The sequence below is a fragment of the Rhyacophila brunnea genome, unplaced genomic scaffold (genome assembly GCF_057557595.1).
Source record: "Rhyacophila brunnea isolate RB1 unplaced genomic scaffold, BYU_Rbru_1.0 scaffold_5, whole genome shotgun sequence".
Taxonomy (NCBI): Eukaryota; Metazoa; Arthropoda; class Insecta; order Trichoptera; family Rhyacophilidae; genus Rhyacophila; species Rhyacophila brunnea.
The window spans coordinates 31,080,169-31,108,166 of NW_028233170.1; the positions used below are offsets into that span (position 1 = coordinate 31,080,169).

At 34.5% G+C, this 27,998-nt stretch overlaps 1 protein-coding gene across 1 annotated transcript in view; it reads right to left on the bottom strand.

Annotated features, from left to right (window-relative positions):
• Window positions 1–27,998, bottom strand: part of Acsl (Acyl-CoA synthetase long-chain) — a 61,444-nt gene that overhangs the window by 29,212 nt on the left and 4,234 nt on the right. Inside the window, exon 2 of the mRNA XM_085956015.1 lies at window positions 12,445–12,478. Within this exon, the coding sequence (XP_085812141.1) occupies window positions 12,445–12,467 (23 nt within the window). The 5' untranslated portion in view covers window positions 12,468–12,478. The remainder of the gene's footprint in view (window positions 1–12,444; window positions 12,479–27,998) is intronic.

Genomic DNA, 27,998 nt, shown 5'->3' on the forward strand with positions numbered 1-27,998 from the left:
AAGATTTTCGTATTTTGGGTTGATTTTAAGTAATTGAACCTGTCTACCATTTTTGTATGGGTACGTTATCTTATTTTACACGGTTTTGTTTTGCACGGTAGTCTTTGGAACGTATCCCCGTGCAAAAAGAGGATCGGGTGTATAAGTTTACTAATTGTTTAATGTCAGAAGATGGAAGCTCAGAGCGGAAAGTTATGAAAAAATCAGGAAATAAAGAAATTAAAGAGTGTATTTAGGTAATACAACCGATGGATCAGGGTGTAATAGAAACAGGCAAACGTTTATATATAAAACATATGCTTTGACGATTATTGCTAGCAAACGAAAATAATGAAGAAACAGTTATCAGCTTCTACAAAAAAAATATTTTAAAGATTGTTGCTACATGGAAGCAGATAGTTGGAATTCTTTAGATGTGTTAACTTTGAAAAACAATTTTTTGAAAAGACCATTAGTAAGTTCCAGTAACGCGGTAGAAGTGGTAGAACCTGCTTTAAGCTTTCAGCAAAAAATGATAATTGATTTTATTAATAAAAAAATATTTATTATATAATATACCTATGTGTATGTATGTACCTATAATTATGTAAATCTATAGAAATAAAAATTATTCATACTGAATATACTTGTCTTTCCATGTCAATTATGTTTTTTTTCGATTATCCGGATTTTTCCTTATCCGAACCATCTTCATCCCCAATTAGTCCTGATAATCGAGGTTCTACTGTACAAGCAAACTCGCAAACTAACCGATCATCATGAGCAATTACACTCTACGATTCAAGTAACAATTAGATTAACACGATGTTTATTCTGACAATGCTCTGTATCCATAATAACTGTATTGGATACGTAAAACCTTCGTGTAAACCCGCTTTTAATAACACACGTTATGATACTGGTATGTACCACCAAACTATAAAAATAAAATTATACTGTGTTTTGACTAGTTATAAATTGCTGATATGAATATATTTAATATATTTTGTATTACATACTTCGTGCATTTCGCGGACAATTAATGACCGCGAAAGATTCAAACAATTGTGTAGTTTAATCATTTAATAATGCGCATCGCAACAAATAACAAATAAATAAACAATGTATGTACTCTATCGCAATTATTACAAGACAATAATAAAACATGAACTCCGTGATATGTCATTTTATTATTTAATGACAAATTCGTTTGATTATTGCGATGGTATCGGAGAAAAAATTGTGTAATCAAATTTGCCGCTTGATAGGAACTGACTTTTTGCTGCATGCTTGGTAATACTAATAATATGTATGAATCCAAAAAAGGGATGACACACTGAAAGAAATATCAATACATAAGTATTATCGCTATCACATAGAACGTATTGATATCTACTGTATTGTTTTGCCAACCAACTCAAAACAATCGATATTTTTTGACATCCCTTTCCCTCACATGTCACAAGACTCTTCTTTATATAGGTACCATGCGGCAAGGGTTTCCGCAAAACATAAATGACTTCAAGAAGTCCTGATGTACTTTATATATTACTATCAGAGAGCACTTATTCATATTTTTATTTGGGTATCTATATAGATGTTGCTAATTCGTAGCATATTTCACCCCCATAACTTTATATTCAACAATACAAAGACAGGGATTTAAGAGCGAGACACAATAACAGATTAATATTGTGTCATATGTTGCTCGGCGAGTGGACAACCGCTGGACAAATTAATGTTCTATATTGTTTCTGATGTGAACAGGTTTTGTAGCGTAGATATTGAGGACTGAAATCTTAAAAGAATATAAATCCAATTTCGTAGGCACCCACCTGAAGAAAACGTATAAGACAGAAGTGTTTCGCACATAGCAACACAACGTAAAAGATAAGGTTGTTTTTGTTGTTAGAATGTTATTGAAATCTCGTTGATTTGATCTGCAATACGCGAGAGATAAACTATGTTATCACTTGCATATTCTGTAATGACAAGTGCAATATACCAGATTAACAATATTGTTAATAATTAACTAAATAAACAAGACAAATTTGTTATTTTTTAAGTTCTGTTTCACTTTTTATAAAAAAAAATCAATACCTACTAGTTATTTGCCATGTCATTAAACGCAAAAGAAAAAAGTCCGCTGAATGTTCTAAAATATTGCCAATATTGAATGCGCGTTGCGTTTATGAAACCAACATATTCATCAACACAATATGTACCTATACCATATTTCTCCACACTCGAGAATCGTTTTATCTTACAATCACACCCAAAAGGTAACGCATTTTCCATTATTATTGTCTTCCCTGACACAGTCTCAGTCGATAATATTTATCATTATTCATTAAAATGTATTCGCAATCATTAAAAAAGTGTACAAAAGTGTAGGTACCAATTTTACAATCACTGGAAATGACGCATATGATAAAAAATACAAATTAAATAAATACACACTGATAATGATAATACCGATAGTAGATAGTATATTCAAGGAACAAGTGAACTAATAATTTAAATTATCATTGTTCTGTGGTCACTATGGTAATCATGGGCGTTAATCCACGATGACATCAAAATAATACATATATTATTTTTATTATAATATTATATAGTCTAAATACAGCGTTTCCCAACCGCCGGTCCCCAAATAGTATTGTCACCCATTTTAAAATGCATTATATTATGCTAAAAGTTTCGAACAAATCGTCATTTAAAATATTAAATAAGTATACAAAAATATTAGTATTTTTTTTTAATACTATGTACTTTGGTGTTCAGACATACAATACAAGCATCATTATCCCTGTTCTGGTAATTACTAAAATCACTTAAATTATTGTCGGAATTTTCGATTAAACATTGATGTGAGACGACTTTTTCGGCCATTTCAGTAATAAACAATGATGTTATAAAAACTAAATAGATAAACCGAATGTGTGTAATGTAAATGCAGCGCTTCGTTTTTCCGAAACAGCACCGATGCCACGGTTATCAAATTTAATATTCTAGCAAAGATGCAACAGCAGATTTGGCACTACTATCTATAACAATTTCGGTTTCTGATTATTTCTGTTAACAATAGAATTTTAATGATACATTTTTATATTTAAAAAGATTCATACTAGAAATTCAATCAGGAAAAAAAATAGAAGACATTCGAGATGTGGTTCAGACTAAAGAATAATGCTGTAAGTGGACACGATCAAGCGACGAAGACTTTAATAATGCTTCGGACAATATTACACGACCACTGACCACAGCCACAAGTGGTTGTCATGCATTTTTCAGTTGAATGACAACTTACAACTCATAGTGACCGATATCTGAGTGTACCTAACAAATAATTACCACGGGCGTATAGGCGAGATGAGGCGAGGCGAGGGAGTTGGCAGGTAGCTATGGTCCAGTGTTGCCAACCGTACTATAATTATAGTATTTGCACTATAATTTTGGTCCGCGTACCATGTACGATTTAAAACAGGTATAGTAGGTACGCCCAAAATACTATAATTTTGAATATCGGAAAAAATGTGTAAAAAGTACGAAAATTTCGATATTTCCGTTTGATAAATTGGTGCAAAGTACTATAATTTCGCAATATACGAATATTTGGAGAACTTGTTCAAAAAATTGTTCGAAAAACGTAAAAAAATCCCTTAACTTATGACAACGCGTAGTATATTTTTTCCCCAAATACTATAATTTTGGAGGCTCTGTACTATAATTCCACTTTGAAAAGATGGCAACACTGCTATGGTCAGTGGTCGTGTCTACGCGGGTATTATGGATGTAGGTAGGTACTAACGACAAGTACAGATTTATATGGCGTATATTCAAAAGGATGCACACGGAAAATAGATCTTACGATTTGAAATACTTTGGACAGCTCCCGTTTACGGAAATCAAACTTCAGAAGTTTCAATGACACGCGAAGGAAAAGAGTAGAAGTAATATATAAAAAAATGTGTAGGTACACTATTTTACACTGTAAGCGCAAGGGTGGAATACAGTGTGTACTACAATGAGCTACATACAATAATGAAATTAATGTGATGTAAGACCAGTTAGTTGGCAGTATGGCTTGGTGCATGTCATCGGACTCATCAATGACTAACAGTTGGGGTGGAGACTGGAGACAAAGATACAATAATTACGCGCTGTACGCTTTGTACGGGGGTACACACATCGTACGGTCCATCAAATTGGGCCGCCTTAGATAGCTGGACCATGTACCTACATAGGATCGACGAGTCTCGCATGACAAAGAAACTGACATTCGGGAAGCCGGAAGGCAAATGAAAACCTGGCCAACCTCGTACATGATTGGTGGATAATGCCGAGTTGAATTTAGATCGGAGCAGTTTCGTCACGGAAATTGCTCTGTCTTGCTTTTTCATAAGTTTAGTATGGTTTGGCACGACACGGCCTGAATTGAGGCAGATGCTGGGGAGAGCAAGACCCACATAGGGTTTTAGTGTCAGTAAGAAGAATCAGTAGATGTACTAACGAAACAAGAATAAAAGCCAGAAGCGTAGAGTCTCAAGAATAATCATAATTTATTTTAATAGTATGTATTATTGTAATTTGGACAATGACACCAATAAGATATATACCAATACGGAACTAGTTTACATTGATACATAATGGTAATCAATCAACGCAGTAAACACCTAATTCAGATGATAAATTTACTCTGCTTAGGACATTGACATAGTGATATAGTGCAGGATCCCATAGACTTTTCGTATACATAATATGCGGAACGCATTCTGACAATTGGAATAGGTTTTTGGGGTCACAAAGATATATAATGTCGATGTTGCCAGGCGATATTAGTGGTCAATTTTTTTTTATTGAGGTTTTAATTTTTTTTCTTATAACCCACCAAAAGTTGTTCTGTGTTCTTCAATAAAACCAAGACCGAATCAGGGATTTATTGAAAATGCAATAATTGTACCATGCCATCGGCATGGTCGTAGAACGGTTCGTCCCATTTGAAAAAATAAAAATAGCGGGTAGTGCGATGTGTTCAAAATTATCGATTCTTAAGATCCTCCTTGGCTTAAATTATTTTATTTAGTAATATTTTTGTATAGAATCACCCAGATTGGTTTCTTTACCATATATATGCATATGACATTAGTTTTAGTATAATGGTCAATCCAGAAACAGTGTAGGTTGCACATATAGGTAGGTGAATAAATGAAATAACGATAACCACTAACCACACTAAGTGGACTTTATTAATAAAAAGAAACAGGTCAAGTGTTCAAACTGCTTTAAGTATCATGATCAGAGTTTTTACAAACACTACTTACAGATTTGCACAATGATATAGATGTCAAAGCCGATTTCTTATAACTACGTGATAATGTACGGCAGTTAGAATTACATTTGCATGGTTTAACTAAATAATTTGGTAGAGGTTCATTCGTCATTTGTCTTGGATACAAATTACTTTCTCGTAACTCATAGCCAAGTTGTAGGAAATCATCAGGCTCTAATAGTGGATCAGATGAGCTTTTCCATAAATAAACTTGTGCTGAAGCCTTTAAACAGTGTAAATACAATGAATCAAATGTTCATATCAGTCTTGACAAATTTAAACTAAATCCAATATTTTGGGAAATAAATTTATATCGAAGTTCATCCGCGGTTGTTTTTTTGTTTACATTATAAGTAATTGGAAACTTTTTCCAGGTCTTGAAACGGCTGTAATTAAGTACTATAATTTCGCAATATACGAATATTTGGAGAACTTGTTCAAAAAATTGTTCGAAAAACGTAAAAAATCCCTTAACTTATGACAACGCGTAGTATATTTTTTCCCCAAATACTATAATTTTGGAGGCTCTGTACTATAATTCCACTTTGAAAAGATGGCAACACTGCTATGGTCAGTGGTCGTGTCTACGCGGGTATTATGGATGTAGGTAGGTACTAACGACAAGTACAGATTTATATGGCGTATATTCAAAAGGATGCACACGGAAAATAGATCTTACGATTTGAAATACTTTGGACAGCTCCCGTTTACGGAAATCAAACTTCAGAAGTTTCAATGACACGCGAAGGAAAAGAGTAGAAGTAATATATAAAAAAATGTGTAGGTACACTATTTTACACTGTAAGCGCAAGGGTGGAATACAGTGTGTACTACAATGAGCTACATACAATAATGAAATTAATGTGATGTAAGACCAGTTAGTTGGCAGTATGGCTTGGTGCATGTCATCGGACTCATCAATGACTAACAGTTGGGGTGGAGACTGGAGACAAAGATACAATAATTACGCGCTGTACGCTTTTTACGGGGGTACACACATCGTACGGTCCATCAAATTGGGCCGCCTTAGATAGCTGGACCATGTACCTACATAGGATCGACGAGTCTCGCATGACAAAGAAACTGACATTCGGGAAGCCGGAAGGCAAATGAAAACCTGGCCAACCTCGTACATGATTGGTGGATAATGCCGAGTTGAATTTAGATCGGAGCAGTTTCGTCACGGAAATTGCTCTGTCTTGCTTTTTCATAAGTTTAGTATGGTTTGGCACGACACGGCCTGAATTGAGGCAGATGCTGGGGAGAGCAAGACCCACATAGGGTTTTAGTGTCAGTAAGAAGAATCAGTAGATGTACTAACGAAACAAGAATAAAAGCCAGAAGCGTAGAGTCTCAAGAATAATCATAATTTATTTTAATAGTATGTATTATTGTAATTTGGACAATGACACCAATAAGATATATACCAATACGGAACTAGTTTACATTGATACATAATGGTAATCAATCAACGCAGTAAACACCTAATTCAGATGATAAATTTACTCTGCTTAGGACATTGACATAGTGATATAGTGCAGGATCCCATAGACTTTTCGTATACATAATATGCGGAACGCATTCTGACAATTGGAATAGGTTTTTGGGGTCACAAAGATATATAATGTCGATGTTGCCAGGCGATATTAGTGGTCAATTTTTTTTTATTGAGGTTTTAATTTTTTTTCTTATAACCCACCAAAAGTTGTTCTGTGTTCTTCAATAAAACCAAGACCGAATCAGGGATTTATTGAAAATGCAATAATTGTACCATGCCATCGGCATGGTCGTAGAACGGTTCGTCCCATTTGAAAAAATAAAAATAGCGGGTAGTGCGATGTGTTCAAAATTATCGATTCTTAAGATCCTCCTTGGCTTAAATTATTTTATTTAGTAATATTTTTGTATAGAATCACCCAGATTGGTTTCTTTACCATATATATGCATATGACATTAGTTTTAGTATAATGGTCAATCCAGAAACAGTGTAGGTTGCACATATAGGTAGGTGAATAAATGAAATAACGATAACCACTAACCACACTAAGTGGACTTTATTAATAAAAAGAAACAGGTCAAGTGTTCAAACTGCTTTAAGTATCATGATCAGAGTTTTTACAAACACTACTTACAGATTTGCACAATGATATAGATGTCAAAGCCGATTTCTTATAACTACGTGATAATGTACGGCAGTTAGAATTACATTTGCATGGTTTAACTAAATAATTTGGTAGAGGTTCATTCGTCATTTGTCTTGGATACAAATTACTTTCTCGTAACTCATAGCCAAGTTGTAGGAAATCATCAAGCTCTAATAGTGGATCAGATGAGCTTTTCCATAAATAAACTTGTGCTGAAGCCCTTAAACAATGTAAATACTTATATTTAAATTCTTAATAATATGTAAGCCTTGGAGATTGTCCCTTAGATGTGGTGGATTAATTGCAAAGATTCTTTTGTGAGCCCTCAAAATAAAATACAGATTGTTGAATTTATTTGCAAAAATGCTCCCACATTTGCAAAAATCAACTAAGAAAGTGAGCTGTACATTTGTGGTGGATTTGACGACCCCACACAATGGTTTAAATTGCAGGGATCAATTTTCACTGACGCCATTGATTTAAAATCAAAATCATTTAAAAGCAGACTAGATTTTAGAATGTTCTGTCATATATTTCCTGCTGTAAAAATGAAAAATTTGGAGATTATCACAGTCCCAATACAGATATTTTAATCTTAGGCATTTATTTCTGGAATAAACTTGAAACGATTGGTCGCCGTGGATTATGGTTTGAGGGATCTCAGAAGAAATCTCGTGTTTTAGGATGCCATTTGGCAGCTGAATCTCTTGGCGAAAATATGTGTAATATTTTGCCAGCATTACATTCTTTAACCGGCTGCGACACCACTCGTCGCATAGGTACAAAAAAACAAGCTTTAACCATCTCGTCAATGAGTTTTGTTCAGGATGCACTTTCAGCTTTAGGAAATGTATTGTTGGAGACCACAGCAGTTTCAAGACCTGAAAAAAGTTTGCACTTACATGAACAAATAAACTTACATAATAAGTTATGTTAACAAAAAACCACTAGTCGCATAGGTACAAAAAACAAGCTTTAACCATTTCGTCAATGAGTTTTGTTCAGGATGCACTTTCAGCTTAAGGAAATGGTTTGTTGGAGACTACAGCCGTTTCAAGACCTGGAAAAAGTTTCCAATTACTTATAATGTAAACAAAAAAACAACCGCGGATGAACTTCGATATAAATTTATTTCCCAAAATATTGGATTTAGTTTAAATTTGTCAAGACTGATATGAACATTTGATTCATTGTATTTACACTGTTTAAAGGCTTCAGCATAAGTTTATTTATGGAATAGCTCAACTGATCCTCTATTTGAGCCTATTGGTTTTCTATAACTTGGCTATGAGTTACGAGAAAATAATTTGTATCCAAGACAAATGACGAATGAACCTCTACCAAATTATTTAGTTAAACCATGCAAATGTAATTCTAACTGCCGTACATTATCACGTAGTTATAAGAAATCGGTTTTTAATATCATTGTGCAAATCTGTAAGTAGTGTTTGTAAAAACTGTGATCATGATACTTAAAGCAGTTTGATCACTTGACTTGTTTCTTTTTTTTTTAATAAAGTGCACTTAGTGTGGTTAGTGGTTATCGTTATTTCATTTATTCACCTACCTATATGTGCAAGCTACACTGTTTCTGGATTGACCATTATACTAAAACTAATGTCATATGCATATATATGGTAAAGAAACCAATCTGGGTGATTCTATACGAAAATATTACTAAATGAGGATCCTAAGAATCGATAATTTTGAACACATTGCACTACCCGCTATTTTTATTGTTTCAAATGGGACGAACCGTTCTACGACCATGCCGATGGCATGGTACAATTATTGCATTTTAAATCAATCCCTGATTCGGTCTTGGTTTTATTGAAGAACACAGAACAATTTTTGGTGGGTTATAAAAAAAAAAAAAAACCTCAATAAAAAAAAATTGACCACTAATATCGCCTGGCAACATCGACATTATATATCTTTGTGACCCCAAAAACCTATTCCAATTGTCAGAATGCGTTCCGCATATTATGTATACGAAAAGTCTATGGGATCCTGCACTAATAGAATGTTCATAATATTATTATCGACAAGACAATGACCTTGACTATAGGATGACAGTCAAGTTCATCGCTATGTAATGAAATGAATAATGATTCACCGCACCAGACAGTTGGGCGCCGCATTTTAAAAGACTCAGCACATTGGACAGACCGTTCGTTCGAAGCCAGTGTGAGTAAAATTCCAGTATCCAAACCAAATTGTTAAGCAATCGATAAAAGTTTATATAAGTACATAGTGTAGGACCTAGCCACACTTCTACAACACGAGAAAGTCTTCCTTCTTTGGTTAAAATGAATAAAGCAAGATAATTCGCCGGACGTCGGAATGTACCTACATTATCACAGCCATGATAAAAATATATAACGAAACGTACACGTCGGATTAAACAAACATGTATCTACTCATTATCGCTATTGGCGTCACCATACAAATCTTTCAAGCGCAGCATTGCTTCAGTCAAAAAGACAGTAGATATGTTTGACGAAAAAAAAAATGTTTAATTTTTTTTAATAATTTACTTTGATACTAAATGATTAAATTAGCAGAAAACGCTTCGCTGTGTCAATGCATCACTATCACACTAATGATATATTTGTTAATTTAACAAATTCGCACTGAAAGATAAAAACGCATTGATTGCATCAGTATCACAACTTTTAAAAAAATGCAGGCATATACTATGTAGGTACCTTCATTATTTAAAATATTGAATTAAAACTACAATGAAAATCACCGTTTCTCAATGATAACCATTTTGTACACAGTTTGTATGAATCACTCATGTTATTATCAAAACTCTGTGGATTCATACTAGGATAACCCTAGGTATATGAGATTTCGCAAATACGACTGAATTCCATGTTATATTGTAATGTATGTGTGTACACAGTATATGACGACATGACGTATTGAAATAAATTTAGTTAATTTTCCACACACCGGGCAGCTCTGTATTACGAAACAAACCAAAATTAGGCATTCAAGATATTTCGACGAGAAATTTTAAATAAGATTAATCTACCATTGGATTTTAACCAGAGCCGTTAAAACCCAAATTTTTTTAAAGGTTCGGTTCCAGTAAGTCAAAAATCTATATATACTTACTTTATAAGTAATTAACTACCTTGCGATATGTATATTATGGGTACTGTTACACCCCCGTATGGTCCCCATTTGGGGATGTCTCTGTGTATCTGGAGAGGCCCGAGTCGGTATCAAATCCAACAAATAGTAAGCGCTGATTACGGAAATAAATAATAATAATAGAGCCGGCAATGCCGTAGATTATGACCGTTGAAAAATATTTGCAACGTCGCCGTTTTTCGACAACGCTCTCGTTGAAAGCGAAACACAAGATGGCGAATAATACGCTGTAAACAGCCAAACAAACAAAATAAATTATTCAAGATGTAACTATTATATAATATTAACTTAAATAAAACTCGTCGTTTCCATCATAATTCCGGTGTGTTAATTATCCACCTTCAAGTCCTAAAATCCAGACGAAAAACCATACTAAAAATAAAAGTGACAGCTTGCTATTCACTTTCGAAAATGGAGGGAAGTGATAGTACGTTATTTCAATTTCAAAACATAATAAATAGGTGTCAAGATATTTTTATCGGATGAATGAAGCATATTATGGTCACCGCAGTAGAAAATACTTCGTAAAATATTACGTCAAATTACTAATTACATAATCCTATTTTTTTTATTTTTTTTTTTGAATAACTGGCCCCAGCATGAGTGAATGATGACCAAAAATAATAATGGGGTTATCTGGGTTCGGGTCCATGTCCACCTCTACTTTTAACATTATAAATATTTCTAGTTTAATTTGATTCGATAAACAAGCTATAAAAAGTAACACGTCATAAAGATGTCATTCAGCATGTTTAGTCTATTTCCTTTGGGTCTGTTTTCACAATAATTTCACTCTCCGTCCAACGATAATAATAAGATAGTGGTGGGTTAGTCTGCAAGCTCTTTTTCATTGCACTCCTAAAATCTATTTCGGTTTTATTGATGCCACGCCTGCGACGCCCACGCCATTCGCCATTCGATGGGACGCAGGAAGAAATCAACAAACAAGAAAGAATAAAGAATGCAAAAAATACATTATCAACATTATTTTGAATTGATAACAAGAAAATCAACCATTATGAACTGCAACCTCTTGGGCCTAAGCGATGGTGCCCACAGAACGCGTCGGGCGCCGCACTCGCGCAAAATTTCTACAAGTGGCGCATAAATCATTGAAAATACAACGTAATCAAATACGCCAGCGACCACTGGATATGGCGACGCATTATACGCGCGCGCCGCATGAATCATCGTTTTTTCGCGAATCACCGCTTCTCGGCGATACGAATGAAAGAAAATACAATGAGTCCATTCATTGAACACAGCAATTTTATTGCGTGTTCAGTTTATCGCTGGTTGAATAATGTCATCGTAAATTTTAATTACAAGCCCCGAAATAATATAATATTTTTATTGCTTTGTTATGAGAGGCGCTGTAATAATATTTATTTTGTGCTGCTTGGGCCGCTTATAACATAGGTGTAGGGTAATGCGCGGGAAGAGACGTGTGATTATGGTTATGAATAAACACTGCATTCGCCGACTTCGCGCGCCCGACGCGTCTGGGCACCATCGCTAAGGGGCCAGAAAAAAATAACATTAACAATAAGTAATAATAATAATAACCTACCAAAATTCAGTCAACCTCACGTGACAACGACGTGGGTTTTTTTCTTAGATAACAGAACTCTGACTGTAAGCCGGGTCGCACATCTAAACTCGCATTGAAAAAAAAACAACTGGTGTCGCAAGCACCAAATTTCACCCGATAAGTAGCGCAAGTATAATATACGAAAATGTCGCAATTCATCCATTCATTTTGACAAGTCGCGCGACGTTGTAGGTAGTTGACAATATTAAATATTAAAATAATCTGGAAATACTCACGATTCATTTTCATCGACGAACATGTCCTCGCCAACTGGAAAAAAGAAACAATAGAATTATTAACAATATGTAATCATCTTTTGACATGCCTAAGTAGGAGATATTTTGTATAAAATAACATGCGTTTTATTGAAGTGATTGCATTTAATAAACAACTTCGCAAAGGCCGGCGTAGGTGTATGTGTATCTTGGTACCTAGGGCCAGATGCTTAATAATTAATCACACTTGTGTACATAAGTGGCAAAATTGCTTTCCTCCTGCTGCACTGCTTTCCACATTAGTTAGTCTACATCTCTATATAATAAGGTATTTTGAATGTTAAACGCAGCTACGTTAATGTCAAATAAAGAAAAAACAAAATTACAATTTTACGCAATTTATGCCGAGATGATTGCCTTAAAAACAACTTCAAAAAACGTATACAGTTAATGACCGGTGGTGATTGTCCTCAAAATTTGAACAAAACACTTCTCATTATCCTCTTGTATCCACTATTGCGAATCGTTTATAATACTTTATTTCGAAACGTATTACCTACATCTAAAAGAAATGTCTGCCTATTGTATCTATTCTCATGGTTTAATAGCCAACATTTAAAGTTATTATTTTATTACGTAAACGAAACGATCATACGAAACTATTGAAATATTCACGTGGAGTTTTTAGGTTTTTTATGAATAAAGACAACGAAATGCAGTTAAATTTGCAACGTGAGTAGTGATAACACAAATGAGAAGGAACTTTTGTTATGAGTGTTATGACATTGTTTTTAGATTATTTAAGAGAAAATATTATTAATATAAATATGTAAGTACTCAATTGTCGTGAAAATTATAAATTTCAGTTTTCTTTTGGACACTCATCGTCGAGCTATTCTCATAATACGAGGATTCACATCTTCTCTTTTTCTCACTTCTGTGGCAGGCCGTGAGTGATGCAATACGAATTAGATGGTACGACGAGGTCACGCGGGCTTCCTCGTGGTCAATTGTGGAAAGGACATTCACGTAATCTGGTTTAGAAAATGAAAATGGTTAATACTTCCCCTTCCAAACCTTAATGGAATCATATTATAACACTTTATACTACGCGCTTTTTACATTTTCACAACTCATCGCCTATGGCACGATCGACCAAAATCCATGCGACGCGTTGGACATGCCTGTAGGTACTACAGGAAGGTAGTTACGGCATCGCTTTTCCATATTTTATTCAAGCATGCCGTTGCCCTAGACATGCATATTTTGCGACTTATCGGTTTTTGGCAATTTCCAATGTTTGTTATGCAAGAACCAAAATAAAAAGAATTTTCAAACATCTCCCATTGCGTATTTTTATTGAAAAACTGAATGCTTAGATTTACTACCATGATTTTGGATTTGGAATCGTTTATCCCGAGACACATTACCCGTTGCCTTGCTTTTCACGCATTTAATAGGATTGCAGCCCTTTCGATTTCTGATTTGGCAATATATGGAAAAGTAAAGATGTACTTTCTTATTTTATCTTATTTAATCTTACTCCATGGTGGAGGTGGACATGGTCTAACACCAAAATAGATTATGAATCTATTTGGAAGATTTTTTACCAAATGTGATAAAAAATAGCCAGTTTTTTCAACTACGGTTAAACCTGCAAAGCTTGCAATAATGAATACATAAATAATAGGTATGTATTTATACAATATTTCCCATTTGACTTTATTTCAATAGACTCATTTGTGAGTCATCCAAAATGAATGAAAATATTTAACGATAATAATGCCACGTCATAGTTTTCTAGTTTCATGATTCATTTTTACATTCAATTTTCCAGAAACCTCGTAAAACTATCGATTGCCGCCTAATAATCGTATCAAATTTACATATTATCACCTCTCACCAGCGTTGCCAGACGTACTGATTTTTGCGGGACGTCCCGCTTTGGAAAAATACATTGTCCCGCGCGGGACAGCTATTATTCACGAATACTCAAAATACTCTCGGATGAATTTAAAATGGTCAGATACTAAAAACAGATAGTCTACTGAGTTGATAAAATCTGAATTAATAATTGTTCAATACAACATGATATTATAATCATGTGCTGAATTTTACCAATACAATAAAGTAGCATAAAGAGACTCTTCGGGAAGTAAAATCTTCAGCCAAGTATAAATAGGCGAGTGTCGGGAAAAACTATTATTATTTAATACCATTATTTTGATAGTTAAAGAGTTTTGTAGTTCGTGTTGTGTCATTTATGATTGATATTATAAGAATAATCTTCAGAAATATTTAACTATGCCTTTTTATAGTGTCCCGCTTTTTATTCTTATTCTTGTTTTTTTTTTATTTCACATGTTAAAAATCCCGATTTGTTCTTCGATTCTTACAAATATTTGGATAAGTAACTAGCATTTTCAATTTATGTTGGATTTGATTATAGAGGAAGGGTGCCTATTATGAGATACTTTTTTTTGAGACATTCTCAAATCTAAAATAAATGCATTGCAGGGTATCTATTATTATAAATACATCAAACATATTGTTTACTAATAAATTTGTAGTCATGAGATTTTTCTTTCAGCCAGTTTATTTTAGATTCGCATTTTAGTGAAAAATGTCAAATAAGCTGTTCTCCAAAAAGTGTTCCTAATTTGAGATAGTCACTGTTCCTAATATGAGACTATCTCATATTGGGAACATTATGAAAAAAAACAATAGCTGTAATTGATATGAATAATTATATATTTGTTTACATTTCACATGGTCTCATTTAATCCATGTCCACCTTTTATTCAAATATTATCATAACAAAATACACAAATAAAAACATATCCTGCTGTTAAATTTCCACAATCTTCGTGACTCCATTTGAAACACCCGCGTCCATTTTTCTACTCTTGTATCTTCCGTAAAATTCCAACTACAGTAAATAAATACACATCGCATCATTTTCATCATCGTCGTCATCAGCACTATCATCTCTTCTCCACCTTCGCTTGACGACAACTCAGATTTCTCCTTCTTCTTTCTTTTAATTTATTTATAATTTTTCTTTCCCATCGCTTTTTCCATTCTAGATTTCTTTTTTTCCTCAGCCGTCTTTTCTTTTTGTATTTTGATTTTGTTCGCTTACTGGGTCTCGATCATCTTTGACATAACGATTCAGTATGCCTTTTGGTACTCCGAACTGTTTGGCAGCTTTCAGATATCCCATTTCTTTCTTGCAAACGGCATTCATAGCTTGAAACATAGACCCGGGGTCCCAGCTTTTCTTTTTTGACGGAGGCATCTATGGACAATATAATATAAAACATACACACATTATAAACGTTGATATGGTATCAAATTAAAATGTGTCCCTAATATGAGATATCTCATATTGGGCACACCCAAGTATCTCATTTTAGGCTCATTCAAAATTTGACATAATAAAATTAACTATTCTTCTTCTAGAGTCGATAATGATACAGAAGATACTCAAATATAAATTAAACTACCAAACTACATGTTTAATTAAGAAATAAACATTGTACGATACCTTAGAGATGTTCTACGATCATCAAAAGTAGCATGCGCCAAAATTTCTTGGACGAGTGATCGACGAAAACACACATACATCACCAAAAACAGGCGCTGCACCCTGCGCACCGACAGTCGTTTGGAGCTATTACTCCTCGCTACCATGTGACACCATCACCATATTTTATTATCGTCCGGTTGCTGAGTTATTGCTATATCTCATATTAGGCACCTATCTCATAATAGGCACCCTTCCTCTACCTGACGGTAAAAAATATCAAAAAACTGTAATGTTTGAGCCAATTTTTCAACAAAAAATATGGACTCTGGTTCGTTTGTTCTGCAGACAAAAATAATTATATCCCCTTGCCTTGCTTAGTCATTAATTTTATGAATTTAAAACTCATCCACACAGATAGATAGTCGTACTCGTATCTACCTATAGGTAGGTATACCAAATACGTTACTAACTATAGTTTAATAATGCATAATAATGTTGTTACTAAAAACATTTTATTATAACGTTACGATATTAATATTAAATTTAACGAAAGTTGTCAGAGGTTTGTATGTAGTCGCAAAAAATCGATAGCAGAATGCTGACGATGTAAAAAAAAAAGTAACCAATCATTTCCCTGCTGGCGATGCCAATCGGAAGTTTGAAAATATTACCTACGTAGGTAGGTACATACTTATTATCGAAAGTGGGGTAATCTAGAATGATGATTATCTACCAGAGGATATTTGAGTTGAAAAAAAAATAAACAATGATTTATTTTAAACAAAAAAAATCATGTGAGGAATATTATATAATATTAGGAAGGGGAGTGAAAGATCGAGCAGTAGTATCTAAATTACTTTTCCACGTTTCTTTACTAGACGTTTTAAAAAATATTTACTTGAAAGGCTCCACAAAAATCATTTTTTTTTTTTTTTATAGAATTTAAATAATCTGTTGAAAAGGTGCCGGGCTCGGAGCCCATTACGCTGTCTCGTGGTTGCGTTTGTCTCCTTACATTAATTCGCATACATATTATCATTCGACAGCCGAGCGGCGTATCCTAAAACCCATTGGATGAACGAACTCATTATGTTCGGTGGGTGTACGTGGAAACGAAGTACTAAGGACAGTGACAATTTTAGGGAGCTGGAGGAGGCCTTCATCCAGCAGTGGATCGACCACGGATGATGACGATGTTAATGTTACAACAACAATTACGATCAAATAGTTTTAACGATAGTCTCAATGTGTGTGTTTTGATTTTGACTGCTACGAAACCGGTCTACGGAGTTTTGGCGTGAAACTTTGTAGGTATTATGGCATCGTATAACAGGCGGCCTTATTCAACCCCGTTCCTTAAACTTGATCCAACGATTTATCAAACCTCACTTATAACATTTGTTTTCAAAGATGAAAAGTTAAATTTGATAAGCTATTAATACTGCGTATTTCAGTGATAAGACATTATGTATATCTTATACATATGTACTTATTTCGAGAATCTGCCCCATGCACCTGAAAAGGCAATGGTAGTAAACCTTGACACGGTACCTTTATACTCTTTATAGTAAACAAAAGCAACAATAATATATTACTTCATAAACAAAATACTGGAAACAGCACTTGCAAGGCTAATTGAGATCTACAGTCACCAGACTGTCCTCGCCGGTTAAAGGTGAACCTGAGTGAATGATTATCCAGTTTTAATGCATTTATTAAATTCCGATCATTGATAACGATTACTGAAAAATGTTTACGGACGGGTAATCTGTTAACGATAGATTATCTGTATATTAACGCAATGTTGTTTAATATACCTATAAAATATCCACAATCAATTTATATTGAGTACACGATACACAAACAAGTTAATTATCTCTGGTTAAATCATTATCGGAAAATAGGTCTTAATAAACAACTATCCGATTATCTATCCATCCAAAATTAAGCATGAAAGATAAAATAGGTAATAAAAACAAATGTATGCTGTTTACTTTTTACGGCACATACCTACTATAGAATATAAATAGGTACTTACACAAAGACGTACACTTCGGATAAAAAAGCACGTTATAATTATGCCCAAATGGTTTTCAAACACCGATCCGCAGACATTTCTTGCCGATACGCGGAAATATAAAATATTAAATTCAAGATAAAACATTATTACTTATTTTCGTTAGTTTTCAAAACTAATATTACAAACTATTATAAATGGTGGATTTTTTTTAATTTACGGTATTGGCAGTTTTCCTCGTAGCACCAAATTCTTAAAACATGTCCAAATATTTTTCGCAGGTCGACAGTAAAAATGTAATACTATGAAAGAATAAACCCTGCTCATATTGTAACTAATGCCATATTTTTTATCACTCAAACGTGACATACAAACCAGTCATCGTCTTATGTAAACCACGTACCTATCTTAAACCGTCATTGCTTACCGACCCGCAAATATATATCTCCTATTCTCAATTAGCACGTGCGAAAACGTTAAAAACCACTTATTGCACACAAGTATTTATACTTGTTACATAAAAGGACCCTCTTAAAAAAAACAAAACAAATAGAGAGCAAAGTGTTGGGCACTCAGGAAAGAAGATGAAAAAAATGATATAATATTTGATAGGAGAGTCCTGACAAGAAAATTGCATCATAGGTCAAGTTACAATGATGAGATGTAGACACTTTATGGGGGCGAAAAGATCATCAAGAACCTGTTAAGTGTCGATGCTGGATCATCCAGGATGGAAAAGGTTGTTGGAAAAAAATGAGAAGGGTTATGGTGTGACAGAGTGCGGAGACTTCGAATTGTATTACTGAAGAAGGATTTTACGAATTCCTTAGAAAGAACGACGTGTGAACTATAGATAGTACATACCCTTCCCAACAATTTTAGCTGTTCCACGCGTTTCCCATCAACTCAGCAGTCGTATAAATGAAATCAAGCATCAGTATGAAGGGGTTGGCGGGTCGAATTGGTGGAAGGTTTTGGATGTGCATTTAAATCGAATTACCCATAACTACTGTCACCAACTCACCGAGTGTTGACAGCGACCCAAAATAGGACAAAAAAGTACTTCGTAAGTACACTGGTACGACCGCATTACAAATAGACGAGCTCGTGAGCTGAAACGTAGGTTTTTTGCGACGGATCTGGCTACAAAGAAAGTTAGACACTTTGCGCCCTTGTGACACATAGCATAACGGATTCTGACGCCGTGGTCGATCCTCACCTACCATGCGCAGTGATGCTATAAAAGCGATCTACGCACTGTAGGTCTCGCGTGGCAAGATGTGCGTGAGGTAGCGCTGGATCAAGGTAAAAGGCGCGACCTAGGATTTACCTTGTGTTTCTGGGTTGGAGTGTGTTTCGGTGAATAAAGTATAACCAGCTAGTTTAGTTAATCGACTGCCTAAAGATACGAAACACCTTTTATCGATGAATGTGAGGTATCGTTCCAATTTTTAAATTTAATAAGATTTATTTATTCGCAGTTGTGTCAACTTGGCAGAATTAAAAATATTATATCAAAAATAATACCCTACATTCGGACCAAAAATAGTATGGTATAATCATCCCTTCTCGTCTCCTAGTTTATCAAAGAATGTGGAAGGCTTATGAACGGGTCCTTATATTAAACAATGTGGAAAATTGTAACATTCCAACCAATATAGGTTTTAATTAAAATTACAACCGCTCTGGTAATCATGAAGGATGTGGTCTGAATAGCACGGTACCTATAGAAAACGTCATTGCATTTACTATAATAAAATAATCATAGCATGATTTTTGCACTATGCCAAAAATATAAATTAATACCGCAATATATTAGTTTTTCGTCAACTTCTAGTGGGAAAAAATCTGAAAAATCTTAACTGATTAATAGTTAAATTCGTTTGAAATATTAGTAATTGAGATTTTGACTATTAAACGAGTAGGTAGGTACAGGTAACATAATATAATTTAAAAAAAAAAATGAGTTATGACCAGTTAAACGAGTAGGTAGGTACAGGTAACATAATATAATTTAAAAAAAAAAATGAGTTATGACCAGTTATAACCACGTATTATACCCGAAAAGGGATACTAACATGAAACTGCTTTGTATGAAACGATATAACCAGGGACCACAAAAATAATTATTAATGTGTTATGTGGATAAGTATAATCATTTTATTCCCAACACTGGAGTGGGTACCCATGGGATTGATATTATATAAAATGGCGTACCTAATTATTTTCATATCAACCGTTTATATGTTTTGGTTTGAATGTCCTCATTTAAAAAATTAAGAAACAAAGAAATCATAATATATTTACATAATGTTGAAAACAGTTATGTATGTATGTATAATAGAACTTACAATCGTGTATTTATTTAGGTACCTAACGTTGAGGTCAATTTACTCAACTTGGTCACCGATGCACATGCATTAGTTCAATCTTCAGTACCTCGATAATTGAAGGTTCAATATCGTAGATAGATAGATTATTGTAAGACCTTGTCCACATGGCGCGTGTCTCGGCGGGATTCGCCGCGAGTGCATGTGGACACCTCAATGAGGTCACCTGTACCTCGACCGCGCGCGACAGTCGTCACGGCGCGAGTGCACGTGGACGGCTCAATGTGATCACATGTATCTGTAACGCGCGCGAGTCAAAACTTAAAGAAATTGTAATATTATACACACACCCCTTTTAATTGTCTTATACCTACTTGACGTAATATTGTAATTTACCCGGATTAACTTTACTTCAAGTAGATTACAACTAAAAATAATGAATACACCATACTAGGTACTTACAGGAAAAACGAAACAATGATGCGGTTCGTCGATTGTATATGTACGTATACGTACAAATACGCGGTCATCGGCGCGCCAGGCATTTATCACGGCTCCCCATACTCACGCACACTATCGACCGATCGCATTATTGTTTCGTTTTTACTGTACCCATCAATCTTTAAAAAATTGTGTAAAATTGTTATAAATGGTTGGCACTGAAAATTTAGACAAGTACACAAGTACAAGGTTACAACAATCATCGTAGGTACAATATTATTATTCGCTGGACAAAAAACAAGACGGCATGATCAAGTAAGCGTTGGAATAAAATAAAACGTCTTGTATGTTTATAGACTGCGAAGTTTTCAACTCAATCGAGAGCGGAGACAATTTAGTATTTTTTCCTTCAAACTACAAAGTCCAAATCGTGAATTTTTTCAAATACATAATAGCAATCATGTGAGTGCAGAATGTGTACCGAGAAGCGTGTGTTTGGCAATGAAATTAACACGCATGTAAATACCTATTTCATTGTTTGTTGGGGGGACAAAGGTGTAATATTTTTTTGTAATTAGCAACACAGGGCAACTTCGGGAAAACGACAATATTCAGAGTATGTACCATGGAGGTATTTACTTTCTTGAAGTAGGCAATAATAAAAAAAACAACACATCAACGAGACAATATTATTTAATTGTCTACTAGCGGAAATAAAAAGTAAAAAAAAGTAAATCATTGAGAAATTTTATCGCAAATTCGTACCTTTATCGAGATTCTTGATGAAACTCATCGAAAAAATTTGATATCATGATGGCAAGATAGAACTCGCTATTTACTTAAGTTTCGGTTCCATAAAACAGATTAATAAATAAAATTCAAATAGACTATACCCCATACACTACATTTTAGAGTTTTGAATGTGTGAGTGTCCTACGAAAATGAGACACATGTAATAGACGTGCAGTAGTGTGTTCAACCTTCAAATACACCAATATTGAATGAGTGTCAGTGCATAAACCGAGAGCAGTTGTCAGAACGAAGAACAAGCTTAGAATGACGTATTCTTGACAAGTTTATCTCATATTCTTCCACACTCGAGATCGGTTGCCACACTCTCCACACCCGTTAGATATTTCAGTTCCCATTAATTCTGTGTTCCTTGTTCGGTTCCAATGTAAAAATTGGTAACAGGATCCGGTTCCATCAAAGCTAAAATCGGAACCGCGGTTGTTAAAAACTTATCGCTTCCAACCTAGTTATTATACGAGGGTGGGTCAATAAGTCCTTAGAAAAGCCGACAAGTGGCGTGACTAGTACTGTAAGTGGTTTGTTTTCATGCAGCGGCACTACCGATTCAGTATGCTGCGAAGTTTCAATCAGATTGGTCGGGTTGTTGTGTGTTTTTCGTACATTTAAAAAAAAAATTGCTTGTGGAAAATGGAAAAATGGAAAATGGAGAAAATTGAGTTTAGAGCTGTTATTAAACATTTTAATATAAAAGGGTTAACAGCAAAGGAAATAAAAAATGAGTTGGATTTAGTTCACGGCATATCTGCTCCTTCACTCGCAACTATTTATAACTGGTTAAATGAATTTAAACGTGGTCGTACATCAACAAAGGATGAACCACACTCAGGACGTCCTGTAGAGGTGACTACACCAGAAATGATGAATAAAATCCACGATATGGTATTAAGTGACCGAAGATTAAAGTTGAGTGAGATAATTGAGGTTACAGGGATCTCAAAAGGTAGCGTCATTTCTATTTTACATGACAAATTGGGCATGAAAAATATTTCTGCAAGATGGGTGCCGCGTTTGCTCACAGTCGACAATAAACGCAATAGGGTGGTGGCCTCTAAAGCCCTGTTGTCGCTCATGCAACGCAATCCGGATGAATTTTTTCGTCGCTTTGTGACTGTAGATGAAACATGGATACACCACTATACTCCCGAGACGAAAGAACAGTCAAAGCAGTGGATTGCGAAGACAAACCATGTCCAAAGAAGGCGAAAACCGTAAAATCAGCTGGTAAGGTTATGGCTACTGTATTTTGGGATGCACGTGAAATTATTTTCGTTGACTATTTGGAAAAAGGAAAAACAATAACAGGGGATTATTATGCATCTTTATTGGACCAGCTAAAAAACGAAATTGAAGAAAAATGGTCTCATTTAAACAGGAAAAAAATCCTCTTTCATCAGGACAATGCCCGTGTTCACACATGTTTACGATCAATGGCTAAAATTGAAGAATTGAAGTTCGAATTGGTCGACCACCCACCGTATTCGCCAGATTTAGCACCCAGTGACTTTTTCCTTTTCCCAAACTTAAAAAAATGGCTAAGTGGACAAGGTTTTTTTGCAAATGAAGAAGTCATCGATCGGACAAATGCTTATTTTGAGGACCTTCCGAAAACTTATTTTTCTGACGGTTTAAAAAAAATTGAGAAACGTCTAACCAAGTGTATTGAGCTCCAAGGAGATTATGTTGAGAAATAAAAAAAAAATACAAAAATAAAAACTGTTTTAATGCTTTTTTCTAAGGAATTATTGACCCACCCTCGTACGACACATTATGGTGTTCTATTTTAATTTCGAAATTCAAAAAGTATGTGTCTATATACCTACACCACAATTTTTAGGTATTCACATTTGTAAAAAAATATTAAATATGTACAAATTTCTCAAAAAAAAACTATTTTTACGAAATACGTAGATAGGTACCTACCTGTTTTAATTTTTACCATATTCTGTATGTGTGCACTATAATCCGACGCTTTCACTAATTGGACACTTGTCTAGTTTTTGGGTGGCGGTTTACTGAGAGAGTACTGTATTGAGTTTGAATGCAGGTTAGGATATATGAATTAAAATTTCAATGGGATAATTGGCCTCAGAATAAACTATAAAGCCATAAATAATAGAAAACTCCGGGATCACAATACTTTTTAAGGTTCCGGTGCGGGGTCATCAATATTCATCCCGAATCTATTTACAGCTCTGGTTATAACACAAGCAGATAGAAAATAAAACTCATGTGCTTTGGGTAGGTATCATGGGAATATTCAAAATTATCAAAACGCAAATATTTCGAAATACTTCCAATTGCATTATTAATTAATTGTATGTATGAATCGGAGTGTCGGAGTCATAATAGAACGTAATCACTCAAATCAGTAATCACTAATCGGTAATCCTAATCACTAATCAGGTCAGTAATTCATTAATCACTGATCGTAATCAATCAGTAATCACCTAATCACTAATCACTAACCCACTACTTTTTAATAATTTAGGGCCTCACTCAATGTAACAATAAAATTTACAAGTCGTCTAAATCAATCGTCATAATTATTTACTAATTACTCAAATTAAGTGAATCGTTTTTGTTGTTGATAAAACACTTTTCACCTGATCCATTAAGATAATATTATGATGAAATTAATATTGATCAACAAGATTATGTTCTTTTTTAATAGATAATATTAGGTACTTACTTGATATTTTGCAGGTAAAGGACCTTGATGCCAAAAAGTATTAAAATATTGTTAAACTGTATTTTAAAAAAAATGCTCTCAGATAGGCAAGCGATGTGGCTCGCTGATAGGCAAATACTAATTGACCAATCAGTATATCGCATTCATAGATGCGAGAACGTTTTGAAGATCAAAGTCATTGACACGTTCAAGACACGTTAAAAAATACACATTTGTACTTGTTTTGTGAGCCAACAACTATACTAATCAAAATGTCTTGGAACACTCGCGATGACTCGTAGGTACCTGAATGATCACACCACACGAATGTCGTGTGAATAAAAAATATCCATAATACCTATTCATTTCTAAACCTACATAACTAGTGCAGGCCTGCCCCTTCCGTATGTGCGAAATATGCATTGCACGAGGGCAGCCGAAATAAAATTAAAGGGCGATCAATCGCCACCTATAGGCACCAACCACCAACATAAATGTGCATTTTTGTTTGGAACCAAAATACCATTCATAATACTTCAAGTACAGGGATATTTTTCCTCACTGGTTTTACAATCCGATGTGGATCTTGGCCGCCTCGTGAAGGGGCTTCTTAATAGACTTTTACGAGAAGTAGATGTCAGCCACTTACTCAATCTATTAGATTATTAGATCAATGTTTTGGGTCCAAACATACTTTTAAAAACAACATGTGAATTTGCCATAATCTGGATTCGAACCCGAGACCCACGAGTTTATTAGCGAACACGTCATCACTCACTCGTTCATCACTTCATACTTATCTAGGAAATATATTTTTAAATTCGATTTCCATGTTGTGATTAAAAGATTTCATGCGTGTTTTAAATTGTGGCTTTTGGGATTTCGAACATGGACGGGCCTGCTAATTTTTTATGGATTACACATGTGATTAATTTGCACGTGTATTAGCTATTAGCACAACAAGCGAAATAAAAATAGCTGTAGGTAATAAACAAATGTTATTTGATTTACCAAACAGATGTTATATAAAATATATTAATACCAACGTACCTACGGTATACAAAATTGACTAGCAATTGATACATACCAGTTAACTTTTCATGAGCCTGAATCCTAAACGTTAGTCGGCTCGCACATTGGAACTCGTCTCGCCTAAAAACGTGTCGAATACGTCGATGTGACGTCATCGTTATTTAACGAAACAACATAACACGTGTTGCCAAATGGAGCTTCGCAGATCGACCGAATGCAACTGTTTCATCTGAAAAAAACATCTGGCTGTTGCATTCGACATGTTGCATCCTTCTCGGGCTCCGAGTCGGAGGGTCGAAGTCACAAAGAAACACATACGAATTGGTCATTCCTATACCGGCTCGCCGATCGCCGCATTGAAATATCAATACGTTTCGAAGGCTACGCGCGACTGTCGCTAGATAGATGTGCGAGGTTGTGTCATGCAACACTGGCCGCCTGTTCTCGGAAAATTTGATTTATGGCGGTAAGGCACACGAGGCGAGTTGTGATGTGCGAGCCGGCCAACACGTAAAAATGTCAAAATGCTGCGGTAAAAACAAAATGGTTTTTACGCTGTTTTTGGGGTTTTCTTTCATCAATGAATCCATTCTATACGCGTAAAATGAATAAATAATAATATGTATATGTGAATATCAGACTGTAGGCGGGCTGAAGGTAGACTATGGAGTCGTTTTAGTCGGCTTTTGGTTGACAGTAATCTAAGATAAATCATATATTATGCTATAGATATCACGAATTCAATTTTGTGAACATAACATTCTGCGAATAGCGTTCAAATAAAGAGGTTAATTTGTCGATCGCAAATATTTATTATAGCGACTAGTAGGTAGGTACCTATTAATATAAAAATCTATTTGTCAGATAAAAAGTCAATAAAAAAACTGGAGAGCTAGAAAAAACACTATTCGAACATTGCTGTTTCGAGTAAACAAAACTAACGTAATGAACACGTGTGGATTATTTAGATTTGGAATCAAATTTGAATGTTTAGAAAATTGATTTATTTTTTGATTTTGTCAGTACCTACATAGTACGTCATACGCTCTGTGCCTAGAGAAAGTTTCGTCAAAAATGGTTACAAATAATTACTTACGGAGGTCCCGTAAAACACCGTTTTTCGCGAGACGTAAATAGGGGATGGAAAAATCGAGAATTCTGCCCTGCACAAGATATAACTAAATACCTACTATAAATAAATTATTTTTTTACTGGCAGGTACATAAGAGTGTTTACTTAGGTACATAACCAACATTATTAATTCAACATACTGTTACACGGCAAACAACTCATAGCTTATGTAGGTACTAGTCGAGTTGGTATCATCCATGGAAACAAATTAATTATAAAATGAGACAAAGGTGATAACTACTTGATTATAAACTTATCATTTTAATTGCCACGCAGAAGTCTTTAAAATAGCAAAGTCCATCGTTCGCCTTGATAGATAGACTGAATTTTAATACAATCTGATAAAATGTTATTATCTTCTTAAAGCCGATTTCAATTTATCAAAAATATTAATGTTATAATTGATCTAACTCTAATATTATACGGCCTTGATTTCCTTAAAAAAACAATTTCATCAATATACCTATTATAGTTTGTATGAAATTAAATACACTGATATTGCCAATATTTTAATAATTATTAATAAAGCACCTGTGTACAATATTGACGGTGTGCACAGGCACAGGTCACTACTGTTTTCGGCGTGACCCATTTCGAATAAAATGACACAAAATTAATGTATGCACGGATTATTATTTGCTACATTGTTACGTACCTGCCAGAAGCACAATGGCTACCGATTTTGTATGAATTTGCATCAATAAAAAAAATATAACTTGTGGTCAACGACATTAATTGGCAAAAATACTATTTCAAGGATTTTATAAAAGATACATTCAACCGAGAAATAACTATAATTATTATCATATGAAACACCCAACTGTCGTAAAATTAATAGAATCTACTTAAATCATTAATAGTGTGGTAAATACTTAATAAAGGCAACATTGACCGTGAACATGTGTGACATGGTCAATAGTTAGGTAGCCACATTGGTGTCGCAGCAATGATAACACTATAATATATAATCATACCAAAGGTTATTGTATTGCACGGCGAGAACCAATACCATGGCAATTAATATTATGCACAGGGAACTCAGTTTATTTTCTTTTCTGTGATTATGCACCTTGGCAATATAATGTAATGTTATTTACGAGAGAGCATACATAAGTGAAACGGCAAATAATTTTCAACAGTAGATGGGACGAAATTTTTCACTCGTCGCCAATCGGAGACCAATAGTCGAGGTTTAAGCACGTTAATCTGTTTTGTGCTGGCGTGGAGGAATATATTCTTAAATCGTGTAATGATGACTTAAAAACGTTACCCATTTACTTGAAAAAGAAAACATGTCAATGAATATACTATTATTATTACTAATATAACAATAACATAACATTAAATGGACGCGTGTTGAATTTTTATGACAAATTATATTTCGTTAAATTTGCACAATCCGCGCATCGCCTAGTCACGATCTTTTTAGACCATGCCTCAACTGAAGTATAAGCCTTTTTCAACCTTTATTAAGGTGACGCATCAGTGAAACGCCAAATAATGTTCAACTGTACGCGCGACGAAAATTTGTACTTGCTTCGCATTCATTGAGAGAACGTGGAGTCGGACGCACGTCACTTTGCTGCGTGATGGCGACGGGCCAATTAATTCTAA